The following is a 13,848-nucleotide window of genomic DNA, read 5'->3' as shown; positions in this document are numbered from 1 at the left end:
GACTAAAGTTGATAATAAAATATGTCAATATTTTAAAGGATGCCAGCAGTATTTATTAATTTATTAATTAATGATTAATAAGAAACATGTAAAATGAAAACACTTTAATATAAGGAAAGAAACTCTGGTTATAAGTTCCATATGCTAGTTGTTTATCAGTTGCAGTCATGTTATGAACTGAAATTCAGGAGGGATAACAACGACAAGTCTGTCTCACACAACTGTACCTCATCATCATTACCAAATTAGCTATTTTACTGAACTCAATGCCTCCCTTCCCATTTGTCTCAAGCCTCCCCCCTCCACCCTGTCTCCACCTTGGAGCTGCTCTTGGTTCACACTGAATAGGGTTCAGTCTCTTTGTCCTGTGGCAAAGAGACTGCCCATTTATCAAGCGGGTTAAGCCTAACCTATTTTTACAGCTGTGGGGGACTGAGAAGTGTCTCTTCAATTTTCGATAAAGTTTATGACCCTGGGAAGGGTAAACACTCCTAACTTCCATGGAGAGATGATGTTTGTTGAGATCTAGGGGGATCCCTTGAGCAGAAACAACTGTGAAGTTTATCTAGTATACCTGGGTAGGTTGTGGGTTAATGATTGCAAAGGAGCAGGACAGAAACAGACAACATAAGATCACATTATAGAGCTCAGAGAAGAAACAGGAGGATGAAGAGAAGCAGGAAGAAGAGAGAGGAGTCCAGAGGAGTTGGGACTTGAAGCTTGCGCCAGGCGAGAGTCCCTACTTCTTGATCAACCAAAGCAGATCCTGACTGGAGCCAAGTATTTGAACATTGTTAGAGAGAGCATCCTTTTCGGTGTTTTAGGGAACTTGGGTTTCCTGGGTAAAAGATACCTCAGTTAGAAACATCTTTCTTGCTAAGGATGTATTTTATGGATAGGGATATAGGCTCCCATTTATGTGCCAGAGAACAAAGAATTCACATGCTTCTTAATTATACCAGCTGCTCTGGTATGTTGCTAGAAATCACTTATAAGTTGGGGGTTATGAATAATTATTTCACTTATTGACTAAACTACTCGTTCAATTCCTGATTTTCACCAATTTCGTAACCCCCCATTTGTATCACTATAGTATCTCACCAAATATTCCAAGCATTCATGGGCATTGAATTCTTGGATGTTGTTGTCCCTAGTGAAAGAATTAATAAACGTGTAAAAACTAATAAAATCCAACAATTTGTGTGTTTCAGGAGGGAAATGCATTTCTGGACACTCTACTTTATCAAAGATTAAAGAAGTTCTTGAAAATCAAATCGAGTCATTGAAAATGTACATGTTTCATGACGCAAACAAGGAGATGCTGAGACAGTTTAATGAATTGAAGGTTTGTGTTCAATTGATGCACACCCTGCCATTATTGTTAGCAGATTGCAATATCTGGGAATTTAGTCAGTTCTACTAGGACCCTGTAGAAATTCTGAAGAGTGCTGATATTTTTTACTTAATATGCAGTATACAGTATGCCCAATGAAACCCGGGTGTACCTGGTTCTAAAATAACTATAACATACATTGTCCATTGGCAACAATTTATAAGCATCTTAGGTCTGTTGTAAGCAAATGCTCTAATTGTTTAAGCAGTATTACATTTTCAGTCTTCCGTCACATTTTTTACAAAATGTCTAGATGAGTTCAAGATGTAGTCCTCCAAACCTCCTTCAGTATTTTTATTTACAAAGCACATGTACAGTCCCAGACTAAACATTTATCTCCGTTTATTTGAAATATTGCTATTCTGTTTTTGTGTTCAAGAAATGAAATAAACCACATCATATTCATTTTCAAATGTGCCTGCATTTTTCCTGCACCCTCCTCAGGAAATGATTGTAGAAACGCTGCAGAGAGAAATGAAGGCTTCACTGAACCTGTCACTAAGTCAAATTCCAGGAGACATTGATTTCCCAGGTAATACCTCATTAGATAATGCATTTCTCAAGTTTGGATTTATCAAGACATCTAACAGGCAGCATAACCTTTTCAAGTGCTGACTAAAGTGAAGAATTAGGTAGCTGGTGAAAAGCATGCAGTTACATAGAAGAAGTGAAAAACCCAACAGGAGGGTGTAAGGAAATATGCTAAAAGGAAAAGAAAAAATAGGTGAGATTATGATTCTTGAAAGTGAGTCTTGAAAGTGGAAGAGGGGGAGGAGAAAAGGAGAGTTATAGAATCAAGAGAAATAGAAACAGATGGATTAAAAAGAAAAAAAGATGATCTGTTTAGTACATCAGATGAGGAAAGAAAGCCGTCTCTGGGGGAGTCCAGCTGACCCCCAGCCTGTGGAAAGGAAACAGGAATCGAGGAGAGAAAAGGGAGCTCTCTGAGTGAAGGGTGTCAGACAGGTGAATGCTAAAAAAAACCCAAACAGAAGAGAGGAAGAGTGAAGGGGGAACAGAGGACACTGAAGAAGCTCGCCGTGGGGAGATCTGCAGCCTGGAACTCCACTGTATCGCTGGAGAGAGACAGTAGAGGGCAGACAAGTGCCAGCAAACTGAGAATAGGAAGGACAGGAGAGTGAGAGAGGAGCTACTGTATGAGGAAGAGAAGCAGCTGATGTCGTCGGAGGTTTCAGTGAGAGAAAGTCATGAAAGAGATGAGTTCCATGAGCGGGAATTAAACCAGTGTGTTTGTGGCAGACTGGCAGTTTGAGAGAGCACCAAAGAGAGAGTCAGACCCATGTAATACATGTGACAGGGGTAAAGAGATTAGAGTACAAGGTGAGGAATTCAGAACAAGTCATTTAAAACCCTCCTAAAATTAATACTAGATTGCTATGATTTCAACAAAAAGCAGCTTTTTTTCAGATTGCATTGTAAGTAGCCTTTTCCTCATGGCTGGGATGTGATTCCCTCAGTAAAGTTAGTTAAAGCCAAATCAAACAGTGTCTCAGATTGGTCACCCACTGAACTACCTAATTCTAGCTTAGTCCAAAGCTGCTGAGTCAAAAAATAGTAAATGTCATGGTGTCATCTGTTGATCTATCGTATATAGATGATATGATAAATTCACAGTATTGCTGACTTACACTAGATATCTATTTTAAGACATCTGTTTTATTATGACTTAATAATTCACTGCTTTTATCTGTAGATGTTGCAGAAGAGTTTGAGAGGATGAAGGTGTGCTGTAAAGCTTTGAACCTGAAGATTTTTACATAGAAATCATACCCCTGGAGAAGACCAATGAACATGTGTTGTGTCCCATGACTGCAGGACACAGAGCAGTGCTCTCTGTATTTTTCATTTAATAATAATTGCTTACACTTATATAGGGCTTTTCAGACACTCCAATCAAAGCTTTACAGGTAATGGGGACTCCCCTCCACCACCACCAATGTGCAGGATCCACCTGGATGATGCGACAGCAGCCATGTCCCTGTCACTATCCTAGGACATTAGGACACACAGACCACAGGGTGAGCTCCCCCTGCTGGCCCCACTAACACCTCTTCCAGCAGCAACCGTAGTTTTTCCCAGGAGGTCTCCCATCCAGGTACTGACCAGGCTCACACCTGCAGGCTCACACCTGCTGAGCTTCAGTGGGCTGCTAGTTGTGAGTTGCAGGGTGATATGGCTGCTGGCCAGTTTAAGATTGAGTAGGCAGTTAAATACTTCTCTTTGCAATCTTTCAGTTTGTTTAATTCTACATTTTGCATCAGTGCTATCTAATGTTCTCTATATTATTCTGCCACATTAGTGTCACTGCTGAGCATTAAAGTGTGTTCTTTAACTGAAGTGTGCTACACAACAATCACTATTTGCACATACCTCGGAGAATTGATTTTGTTTTATTTTTGATAAAAATAGTATAGTTATTCAGATCTCATTATTCATGGTCATAATAAATGTAATTTCTTATTTTAGAGTAAGCAGCTAATTACAGTCTGAATCAATATTAGATAAAGTGCAGATGTATTTTGTTTTCATGATCTTTTTCTGTATTTTTTAGTCAGATTTAACAAAACAATATATAGAGTTTATCTAACGAAAGTTCGGGAGGGATGACAACAACCACGCTCGATCATTCCCAGTCGTCAGTAATTAGCAATCACGCCCTTCATCCTTCCTCCACCAAATGCTATAAATACCAACATGATATCTCTCTCCCTCGCGTGCGACTTTCTGCATCCCACCTCCACCCCAACTCCACCTCTGTGGCGCCCCCTTGGTTGCCCAGCGTTTGGGTCCTGGCCCCCTCGTCCTGTGGCCAGGAGGTTGGTCCTCAGCCAAGCGGGTTAAGACAAATTCCGCTCCATAACAGTTCATCACGCTTTGATCTTGGGCGTTGTCATTCCTAGTGAAACGTGGCAATACAGAAATTACTGTACTTGGTGACTATATGGGTAACTGAGTGACTATAAAATCAGAATATTTTTTTAATCAATGTGTTTTATAATAAATATTTTAATATGCAACTTTAATGTTTTTAGGAATAAAATAACATTTTAGTGGAGGTAATCAGAGCAATTAGTCAAATTAAGTGTAAACTAAGGTTCTTATTTACCATTATGTTGATTTTTTATGGGAACTTATGAATTGTTCTATTCAATATGTTAAATATTTTCATTAATCTTTGTTCATTTCGTTAACATAAAGAAGATTGTTAAAAAATAATAAAATACTCCATATCTAGGCAGTGTCTGAGCATCTTCCATTTCTTAATTATTAACATCACTGTGCTCTTGATTTGTGTCTTTATACCACTTTATCCCTGAGTTGTTTTTAAAAGCTCCTTCATCTGTAAAGTACCTGGTTGTGTGTCGTTATAGAGCAATTCTTTTATATTCTGAAATGTTGTGAAGTACAATATATAATTGCTCACAAACAAGCCACCCAGTTAGTTGAAGTAGTTTAGTGCACCAAAATAATTTTAGATTTGACACAGTAAAGGGTTTAAATACTTATGCAATCATGCCTTTTCCATTTGTGTTTCATATTGCCTATTTACTTCTCTTTTTCTCTATTTGCTTTAAATGTGTGGTGTTGTGTACACAACAAATATTAAAATCTATATTTCTAGTGTCGTGATAACAGCAGGCTTTAAAGCAACAAAATGTAAGAACTGTGTAAGGAGCTGAATACTTTTTCAAGGTACAGCGTGTAACCACTAGGTGGAACTGCTGTTCTATGTTTCTTCTGTAATACTATTACAAGGTCAAAAGTTGGCACCTGGATTCCAGGCTGGCTATGACAACACTTTCCTACAGCTAATCATGAACCATCAAAGTGATAATTAGGCACTTAAGGGTCAATTTAATAAACAATTTATCGGAAGGATCACAATTCTGTAATCCCAGGAAATGGAAGTGCCAGATTTCACTACCCCTATTAATATTTATATCCTACTGTAGTTCACTCTTCCAAATCCTGGTCCTGACCAACCCACGTCTTCTGGTTATGTTGAACAAAGACACAACCACGTTTTTGATTGTAGAATATTTTATGTCAATTTTCTATCCTAAGAAGTTGTTTTCTTTTTTAAACTGGTGTTGTCCCTTCACTTATTTAACCACGTTGCTGAAACGTAACAAACTGGTCCTCAGCCTTAGGAAAGAAATCCTGGAAGTGTCTGATACTTGGTCATTCCCACCCTCGTCTCTTCACCAGAAACATAGTACTTTAGGGTGAGAGAGCAAACTCGTAATAAATAAGTTGAAGAGAGACAGTAATATTCTGTATGCTGGAACTGTCGGAAGGAATTTTTGAAACCAAGAAATAAATGCAGAAACAGGTAAACAGAGGTGAACAGATAAATGAAAGGTTCTTTACTGATTAACACCCCAAGAAAGTGGTTCCCCATTCCACTGTATTGACTGGAATTCAGGTTTTTGAGTATCACTTTAGCAAAACAGAAAGCATAATATCCAAAACAGATTTATACAGATAGAGAAGTCTAAGAACAATATCAGCGAAATGGTCTGGTGTGACAAGTGCACCTCTCTGATCTCGAGATCAGGAATTTGAGACAGTAACAACTTTTGCTTTTTGATAACAGCATAGTTTTCAGTGTCCCAGCAGGAACTTTTCATGGTGCCATTTACCTGTGCCGAGTCTGTGAAAGTGACACCACTCCTGTACCAGATTCAGTTCTGTTACATATAGGCGATGTATACTTGGAAAACTGCAGTACAGTGAGATATTTATTGCATCTTATATCTCATTTTCTATCTTATATCCTTTCCCTGACGGGTGCTTTTCACGAGCCTTCCCTCAGGTTGTCTTTGAGTGCTGTGATCTTTATGAAGAAGCTCTTGTTTGGAAATGCACTCTCACAGACAGTGGTATTTCTTTTGGAATGAATTGAAACGTTTTAGTTGTACACAGATGGACAGTTGTTTTTAATAATTATAATAAAATTCCTTACAAACTCCCACTCAAAGCACTTTACAGATAATGGGGACTCCCCTCCACCACCACCAATACATAGCCCCACCTGGCTGGTCTGTATTTGTATTTGACATTATAGAGTATTTTGTGCTGTGGTAAGAATTCACTAAGAAATCCATTTTGATTCCATGATAAGAAAATAAAGAAAATGCAATGTGAAAAATGCCAAAGAGGGTCAATACTTTTTCTAGTCATAGTATATGTACTGAAACACAATAATCCAATCCTTTTCCAGTCTTTTCCAATGCAAATCACTCCTTCACATGCACAAACGTCTTTCTTTTCCCTAAAGCTTACTTCATTGTATATCTACCCATGGAAAAGTGACGTATTGAGAAAATATTTTATTATCATTGTTTTGTTAGCCCCCAAACCATGAGGTTTGCCTTTTCTGGATACCTGTGTTTGAATTTGATTCTCCTTTTTCTATATTGACATCAGTGTGGAAATAATGAACACACAATGTAAGTGCTCTGATTTTTAAAATCTTTATTTTTTGCAAAGATAATAGTAAAAAATGCATAGCTTTAGTAATATACTAAAAATAATAGAGATACAAAGTCTTGAAATGTTGCAAAATACTATATTTGATATCCATTACAAAAACCTTTACTATCTTTCAGGAATCCACTTCCCCCTTAATGTCTGTGGGTGAAATTATGCATTTTTAATCTGCGTAGGTAAATGCACTTTACGTGGCCGTTTCCTAACAATATGCTACAATTGTCCAGTTGCGAATGCAGAATGGAGAACCTGGCCAGAGTTTTTGTAAGGGAAACAGGTTTCACCCGGGATACCTTGAAAAAGGAAATGTGTGACAGTGGTTCTAAACACGTCTTGCTGGCTCGGTCAAGTGTGACAGGATCCTGAAGGTAGCAAGTTGCTACGCGGCAGTGGTACATCAGCACGGTGTTTCTCGAGTGCAGGGTTTCAGGCGAAAAACCGAGCGCCCAAACACACGCAGGAGAGTGAAAGCAAACATTTCTGAAGCAGTAACGTTGCCACACTTTCAATGAAATTAGACAGGAGCAAAACAGGAAATGATACTCATTCGAAGCGTAAGGTCTGTCACAATTGTAGCGTGTACAGCAAAAACAAGGAAATGCACATTGTGAGTCGATACAATTTTGGATATTAAAATAGCAACATTTTCTGGCAGAGTTCTCTGCATTTATCCATCTCCCCGGCAGAGTGCCCATGTGTTAATGATGTCTATTTACAGGTTTATACAGCATTTGGCATTTTCAAAACATCTGTAATTGCTCGTTTTACAAAATACACCTAAAAAAAACACTTAAAAGTATTGAAGAGGACCACCAGTTTTTACAGAGGCGACATCCCCGTGTAGTTCAGCAACAGTCTTTCTGGATCCGTGGGGTTTATACAGGTTCGATCAGTCCGATCTCTTTGTCTGTGTCATGGCAGTGCTATGAGGGCTTGAAATTGAAGGCCCTGGAGGACCCCGGTGCGTCTCAGCGCCCGGAGTACGCGCTCCTGGCAGGGGTGTCTGGGTTATAACTCCATCAGAGTGACCTGGAACTGGCCCATGACGTCAGTGATCTCTATTAAGAAGGCTGCGTGGTTGCTGTAGTGCTCTATGATGTTGTCGTCCATGTTCACGAAGATCCTGGGGGAGACAAAGGATTTTGTCAGTCCAAGGCTTGTATTTGCATGTGTGAGGAGACTGTAGTAACAGCTGATCTACCACTAGAAGGCACAAAACGACCTCCATCATTTGTAAAATGACATCATGAGTGATAAAAGGATTATTATTGTAGTTAGTTCAACATTCTCTCATGCTTAAAGGGCTCACACTGTATCAGAAGCAGCTGAGTTTTTGAAAGCAGTCTGGGAGGCTGTTTTGGGGGGAATAGTATTGCCCTTAAGGGTGTTCAGATCCATAGAGCCATAGAGCTTCTCCTTCTCCTCTTTATCATAGCGGGTCTGTGTAACACACATGTTAATGTTGCTGTACTTAGACACAGGGCATTTGCATAATTCCAGAAACAACAATTTTCCATTTGTGGGTCCCAGCTAAGGAGAGGAACTCTGAATTGTGGTGAACGACAGTAAAAGAAAATACAAGTCAGGTATCAGGGTAAAGGACTGACAGCCTGAGAAATGACACTGCTCTTCTCTCACCTACTGTATTGCACACAGGTGTCACTGTTCAAAGAAAAGTCATTCTTGGAAAAGGTAGGGCAGCCTAAAGTTCTCCACACCTTCAATGTGCAGCTGACAGCTTGCTTAAATGCCAGTACATTTCTCCACCCCAGTCTTCTGGTCAGTGTAATTCTTTAATAATTCCTTGCACATATAACAGTTTTCTAATGCTCCCCATGTATGAGCTGGCATCATCACTCTGTTCTCCTCCCCACTGAGAGCTGGTTTGTGGGAGTGTACTGGGGCACTATGGCCGTCGGTGCATCATCCAGGTGGGGCTGCACATTGGTAGTGGTGGAGGAGAGTCCCCATTACCTGTAAATCCCTCTGAGTGGAGTGTCCAGAAGCACATGACTGAGTGCTCCCTGTTTGTTGGTGGACACAATTGCTGTTATCTGGTCTGTATTGATGTTGCACTTTAATCACGTCGTGCTTTTGACTCAGTGTTATGTTCGCCCTGCTGTTCTACAGGGGGTGTGGCTATGCAGGCCCTTTCTGTTTTCCACGCCTTTGCTCTGCCTTGATGACTATTTGCTTATAGAGACACCCCTTATGTTGCCTTTTAAGGCACTTGGACAGAGCAGTTCATCCTCTCCAGACTCATATTACTTTCATCCCCAGTAAGTTTCATTTCATAGTAACTGATAGTAACTGATGTTCTCCAGTTTCTTTTGTTTACAGAGATAATTGTTTTTGATCAATCTGACCTACTGTAGCTTGTTTTTTAAGATCATTGAAGAAAAGAGTGGGCGAAGCTTGTTAGTTAATGGTTGAAGATCAATGCAGACAGGTAAGTGCATTTTTACTGTGAGAGTTCTATTACCCATTAAGCAATATATTGTCGAACTTTCTGAGTAATTGGAGAAAAACGCACAATTTCATACACAGTGTAGATGCGTTAACAGCCTTCAGCTGAACATAATGTTGTAACGTAATTTTTTGTTATCTTTAGTATTGAAAAGTATATGTGAATTTTGAAATTGGTGATAAGACTGAATTCTTACCTGCAAAGTTCCTTTTCCATGGAATAGTTATAGCAATGTTTACTTTACAAAATAAGAAATCACAGGAATTAATGTCTCCTGGCAGACTTTGTCTGGATGCTTGTATCTACTGTGATAATTTAAATGGCAGAACATGTCATTGTTTTGCGTTCATCTACCTCAATCAATGAACTCTACACTATTCAAGAATTATTAAAACAGAATAAAAATTATTCTCAAGGGTAACATTTAACATAATATGCAAATCCCTAGCAGCATGTTTGCAATTAATTACCCCTCTATTAGTTCATCTGTATCAGAGTAACTTTGTTAAAGGTAAAAACTGACTCAATAATACTTTGATTCATGTATCAAGACGAGCTCCTTCACAGCAGTGTTCTCTCTAGATGCAAACAAAACATTTGACAATTTGTATTTTACAGTCTTAACCATAATGGATTCACAAATGTACAGCTGTATCTGTATTGCTCTCCTTCAGCCTTGGCAATGACAAACAGGCCAATTTAAAGACCTTTCAGATTGAACAGGGCAACTAGTTAAGCCTGTTCTTAATCCCCTGTGCTGTTTTTTACACGATACATTTACAAAGACTGAACAGTAAGACTTATACCCACAGTACCCCCCTGTTGCCTTACTCTTACAGCTGGTTGATCTTTCAATATGTGAATAGGTGCATGGATATGAGCACAACAACTCAACAGCTTTCAGCTTATACTGCCAAAAGAATACCTTTGAATTTAGAATGACAGGAAAGATGTTGTGTGCAGGAAGAACAAAAATCTCTGTGTAAATGCAAACCAAAACCACATCCTATTGCAGGAAATGACACAAGCCTGTCACACAACCAACAGAGTCACAACAGAATCATACGTTTCTCTAAAGAGTCCTGTTGCTGGCAATATGTTAGCAGCATTATCTTGTTTAAATGCAAAATGATCTCATTTATATGCAATATATTTATTTTTCTCCTTTGTGCTAACAGACTTCTGCAATATTTCATTTATTTTGAAATGTATTACAGCAATATCAAGTTTTTCACGTTTCAAGTTCAAGTTCAAGCATACAGTATAATATATATATATACATTGTATGTACATATGTATGTACATTCAAAATTGAGGTATAGTTTGAAGTTATGATTGACATCTCTACATAGTAACTTATAACTCCTTCATATTTTAGTTTGTGAGAAATATATGATGAATACCAATTTTGGGATGTTTTCTTCATTTAAGGAGGGTTCTGTAAAATTATTAATTGATTTTTATCGTACATGTAGTGTCTTTATGCTAGGAAGAAAAAATGACTTTGGAAGCCAGGTTTCAAGCGAAAGTTACACTGGGCTGTAACATTAATTGTAGGCAAAAATGCCAAAATAGCGACATTTGGAGAAATGCATCTTTCCTGATAAGGTGCAAACATGGTTTTTATGTAATTAAGTAAAAGAAATGTAAAATAATTGTATTTTTTGTGTTTTATTTTTTTATGGTACAGGTTATATGGTAGTCTTGAATAAGTTTATTTCAGTATTTGCAATTCAGATTGATTAACACTGATCATTATCATAACTCGCAAATCACAGCAGGAGAAAATGAAGTACAGGTTTCATAAAGGCTTGATCATTTAAATGTTATTCCACGTTGATATCAGAATATACCTTATATATGTATTGCACATTAAATTCTAGTATGTACAAAACATTTTAGGAATTATAAATACAGGTTGAATTTAGCATATGGCTTTCAGTAGCATTATAACCATTAAGGACAATATTGACATTTCTACATGTTTAGTAAATGACAAACTACTGAATAAAAAGGTGGTGTTAAAAACATATTAGATTAAAAATTAAAATTGCTATTAGAAGGTTTATGCCAGTAGTAATTGGTGTGGGTCAGGGCGTGGTTATACAGACAGTAGAGATTATGAAATGTTTTCACACAGTTGTTCACTCGTAAAATAAAGCTTCATGGATGTGTTCTTATGAAGAGTCACCTTTATTGGAAAAAAATAATTCAACCCATGCTTCAGGTTCAGAATGGAGAGAATAATTAACTCACAATCTATATTGTGTATCAGGAAGTTACACAATACCGCATATTCTGCTATTTGTTACAACTGCACTAACTAATGGAGGTGAGGAGGATTAGCCAATACAGTTATAGTTCCATACAATACAGGTCTGTCCAGGTCACTTGTTTTATTTTGTCTCTTGCTTCTGGTACATAATAGTTTGAGTTCACAATTTGATTTGAATTTTATCGGAATTATCACATTAACACAAACTAAAGTTGTAATAAAAGTTGCACTAAAAATAATCTTTCACTTCTGAATTGTTCAGACTTCATATTTCATATGTCAAAAGAAGGAAATAAATTCAAATGAAAACATTTCGTATTGGTAGTTTGCAAACCCATAAATTGAAGTGATAAGATAGCTTTTTCTCTGTTGTCATGGGAGGAGAGTTCTTATTGAGAATAGTATAATTGTGTGTAATAACCACCCAGAATATCTAATCTGAAGATGACAGCAGTTTCTAGTACAGTATATGGAAGTTGGCGATAGTTGAGTTGATCAGAAAGGGCATAGATGAGAGAAGATAAAGAAATAGAATGTTATATAACTGCTGCTCCTTATCATCTCTTACCCAAATTTAAACTATTAGAAAGTTTTAAAAACAGTTTACTACATTTAGAGTGGCTTTCAGGAATGAAACAAATGATATAAAATTTAAGGAATTACAAATTTTATGACAATGACAGTACACAGTTACACTTTAAAACATATCTGCAATGCCATGCTTCTAATCTCAAAAACAGTTGTCTCACTAATTCTTTCAGAGCCACAAAAGGTTATTTCCTCTGTCTACAGGAGAGACATGCAAAACAGTGAGGTGGCAGGGGTACCATTATATGAAATGTTACAGAAGCAGAAAAAAGATAGCATAGGGTCTGAAGATCACATGTAATGCAGCACATGTAAGTAGCAATGAATGTTATGATAGAAAACAAACAAAAAACATTTATTAAAATTAGTTTTTGCTGGAGTTTATATATATATATTCCACTGCCTTTTGGTCTAACAAGAACCTGTTTACTTAGTTCTGCAGTTTGATTTATATTTATGTTGTACTAGTACATTTATTTAACAGGGAATATACACCATGCAAATCCAATAAAAGAAATATTTGTTTTGCATTTGTTTTGTTTTCACATTTTCATGTAACCATTCAATTTCATTTTTCAAGTGCAGAAGGTGAACCACAATTATGAGAGTAACATTTACTTTTTCTTTCCTACTCTGATAAGTGTAAGTTTTAACAGACCCAATACAATCAAATTGAAGAATATACTTATATAATCTTTAATTCTTATTTTTGTATTTTAGGCTCCTCAACAGAAAAGATAGTGTCTTGACAAACTGAGCTGATTACAAGGAACAGTCACAATGAGCAAGCCTGTTCCTTCTGCACATGTTGGTGCTGTAGCATTTGCAGTTCCTCAGAATCAATCAAACCCTCCTCCAGGAGTATACTCATGCAATGCAAACAAATGCAACTGCTGTAATTATTTGCATAAATGCATTAATACTTTTAGGAGCAAAACTAGAAACAAAGACTATCCCATTATAGATATTTTAACTTGCAAAACATCTAATATTATTTACGTTATTCAATGTAAAAAATGTGGCATACAGTATGTGGGGAAGACTACAAGCTCCCTGCACATAAAATTCAGAGGTCATAAAAGCAACATAACAAACCAATACAAGCAGCCAGTTGCTGAGCATTTCAACAGTGAAGATCACTCTCTGGAGGACCTGTCAATCTTTCCAATTGAACAAGTGATTGATCAGAAAACTTTGGGAGAAAGAGAGACACATTGGATCAATGAGCTTGGTACGCTATTGCCTGATGGACTGAATCTGGAGACATATGAAGAAGGTAATTAGAAAATAGAGGTGAATCTAATTTAGATAAATGAAATGGAGAGAAGAATACAATTTCTGTGTTGTTATTGAAGTACTGTAGTTCAATATTTCTCAACCAGCTCCCAAAAGTCTGCTTTTGAGAAACACTTAGGCTGAACATCTCTCGACAGCTTTTATAGAATTCAGTCTGTTATGTTACTGAAGGTTACAGCACAGACTGGTCAGCATTGCTCCGGGGACCAGGGGTTAAGATAGATGATTAATTAATTTATTTTAAGATTTTTTTATTGTATAAAGATCTGTGAAGAACGCTTCCCTCAAACTCAATGAAGTGAAGGAAGCTTTTCA

General features: G+C 37.4%; 2 protein-coding genes across 15 annotated transcripts in view; one reads left to right on the top strand and one right to left on the bottom strand.

The window, feature by feature from the left end:
• Nucleotides 1-13,848, top strand: part of nuggc.1 (nuclear GTPase, germinal center associated, tandem duplicate 1) — a 56,236-nt gene that overhangs the window by 22,733 nt on the left and 19,655 nt on the right. For 4 of the 14 annotated variants that reach the window (XM_088602691.1, XM_088602685.1, XM_088602683.1 and 1 more), the window contains 3 exons: nt 1,212-1,345; nt 1,838-1,925; nt 3,108-4,649. The exons of 3 other annotated variants lie outside the window; for them this stretch is intronic. In XM_088602691.1, the coding sequence (XP_088458817.1) occupies nt 1,212-1,345; nt 1,838-1,925; nt 3,108-3,175 (290 nt within the window). In that variant the 3' untranslated portion in view covers nt 3,176-4,649. Of the gene's footprint in view, nt 1-1,211; nt 1,346-1,837; nt 1,926-3,107; nt 4,650-9,093; nt 9,357-12,957; nt 13,514-13,848 lie in introns of those variants that run through there. 7 more of the 14 variants (XM_088602677.1, XM_088602687.1, XM_088602682.1 and 4 more) reach the window with 5 other exon arrangements.
• Nucleotides 6,878-13,848, bottom strand: part of grhl3 (grainyhead-like transcription factor 3) — a 49,781-nt gene continuing 42,810 nt past the window's right edge. The window contains exon 16 of the mRNA XM_088602693.1: nt 6,878-8,030. Within this exon, the coding sequence (XP_088458819.1) occupies nt 7,916-8,030 (115 nt within the window). The 3' untranslated portion in view covers nt 6,878-7,915. The remainder of the gene's footprint in view (nt 8,031-13,848) is intronic.

The sequence above is a fragment of the Lepisosteus platostomus genome, chromosome 13, assembly GCF_059453375.1.
Source record: "Lepisosteus platostomus isolate fLepPlt1 chromosome 13, fLepPlt1.hap1, whole genome shotgun sequence".
Lineage (NCBI taxonomy): Eukaryota > Metazoa > Chordata > Actinopteri > Semionotiformes > Lepisosteidae > Lepisosteus > Lepisosteus platostomus.
The sequence above is the reverse complement of the archived record's forward strand: the minus strand, read 5'-3'. Positions and strand labels throughout refer to the sequence as shown.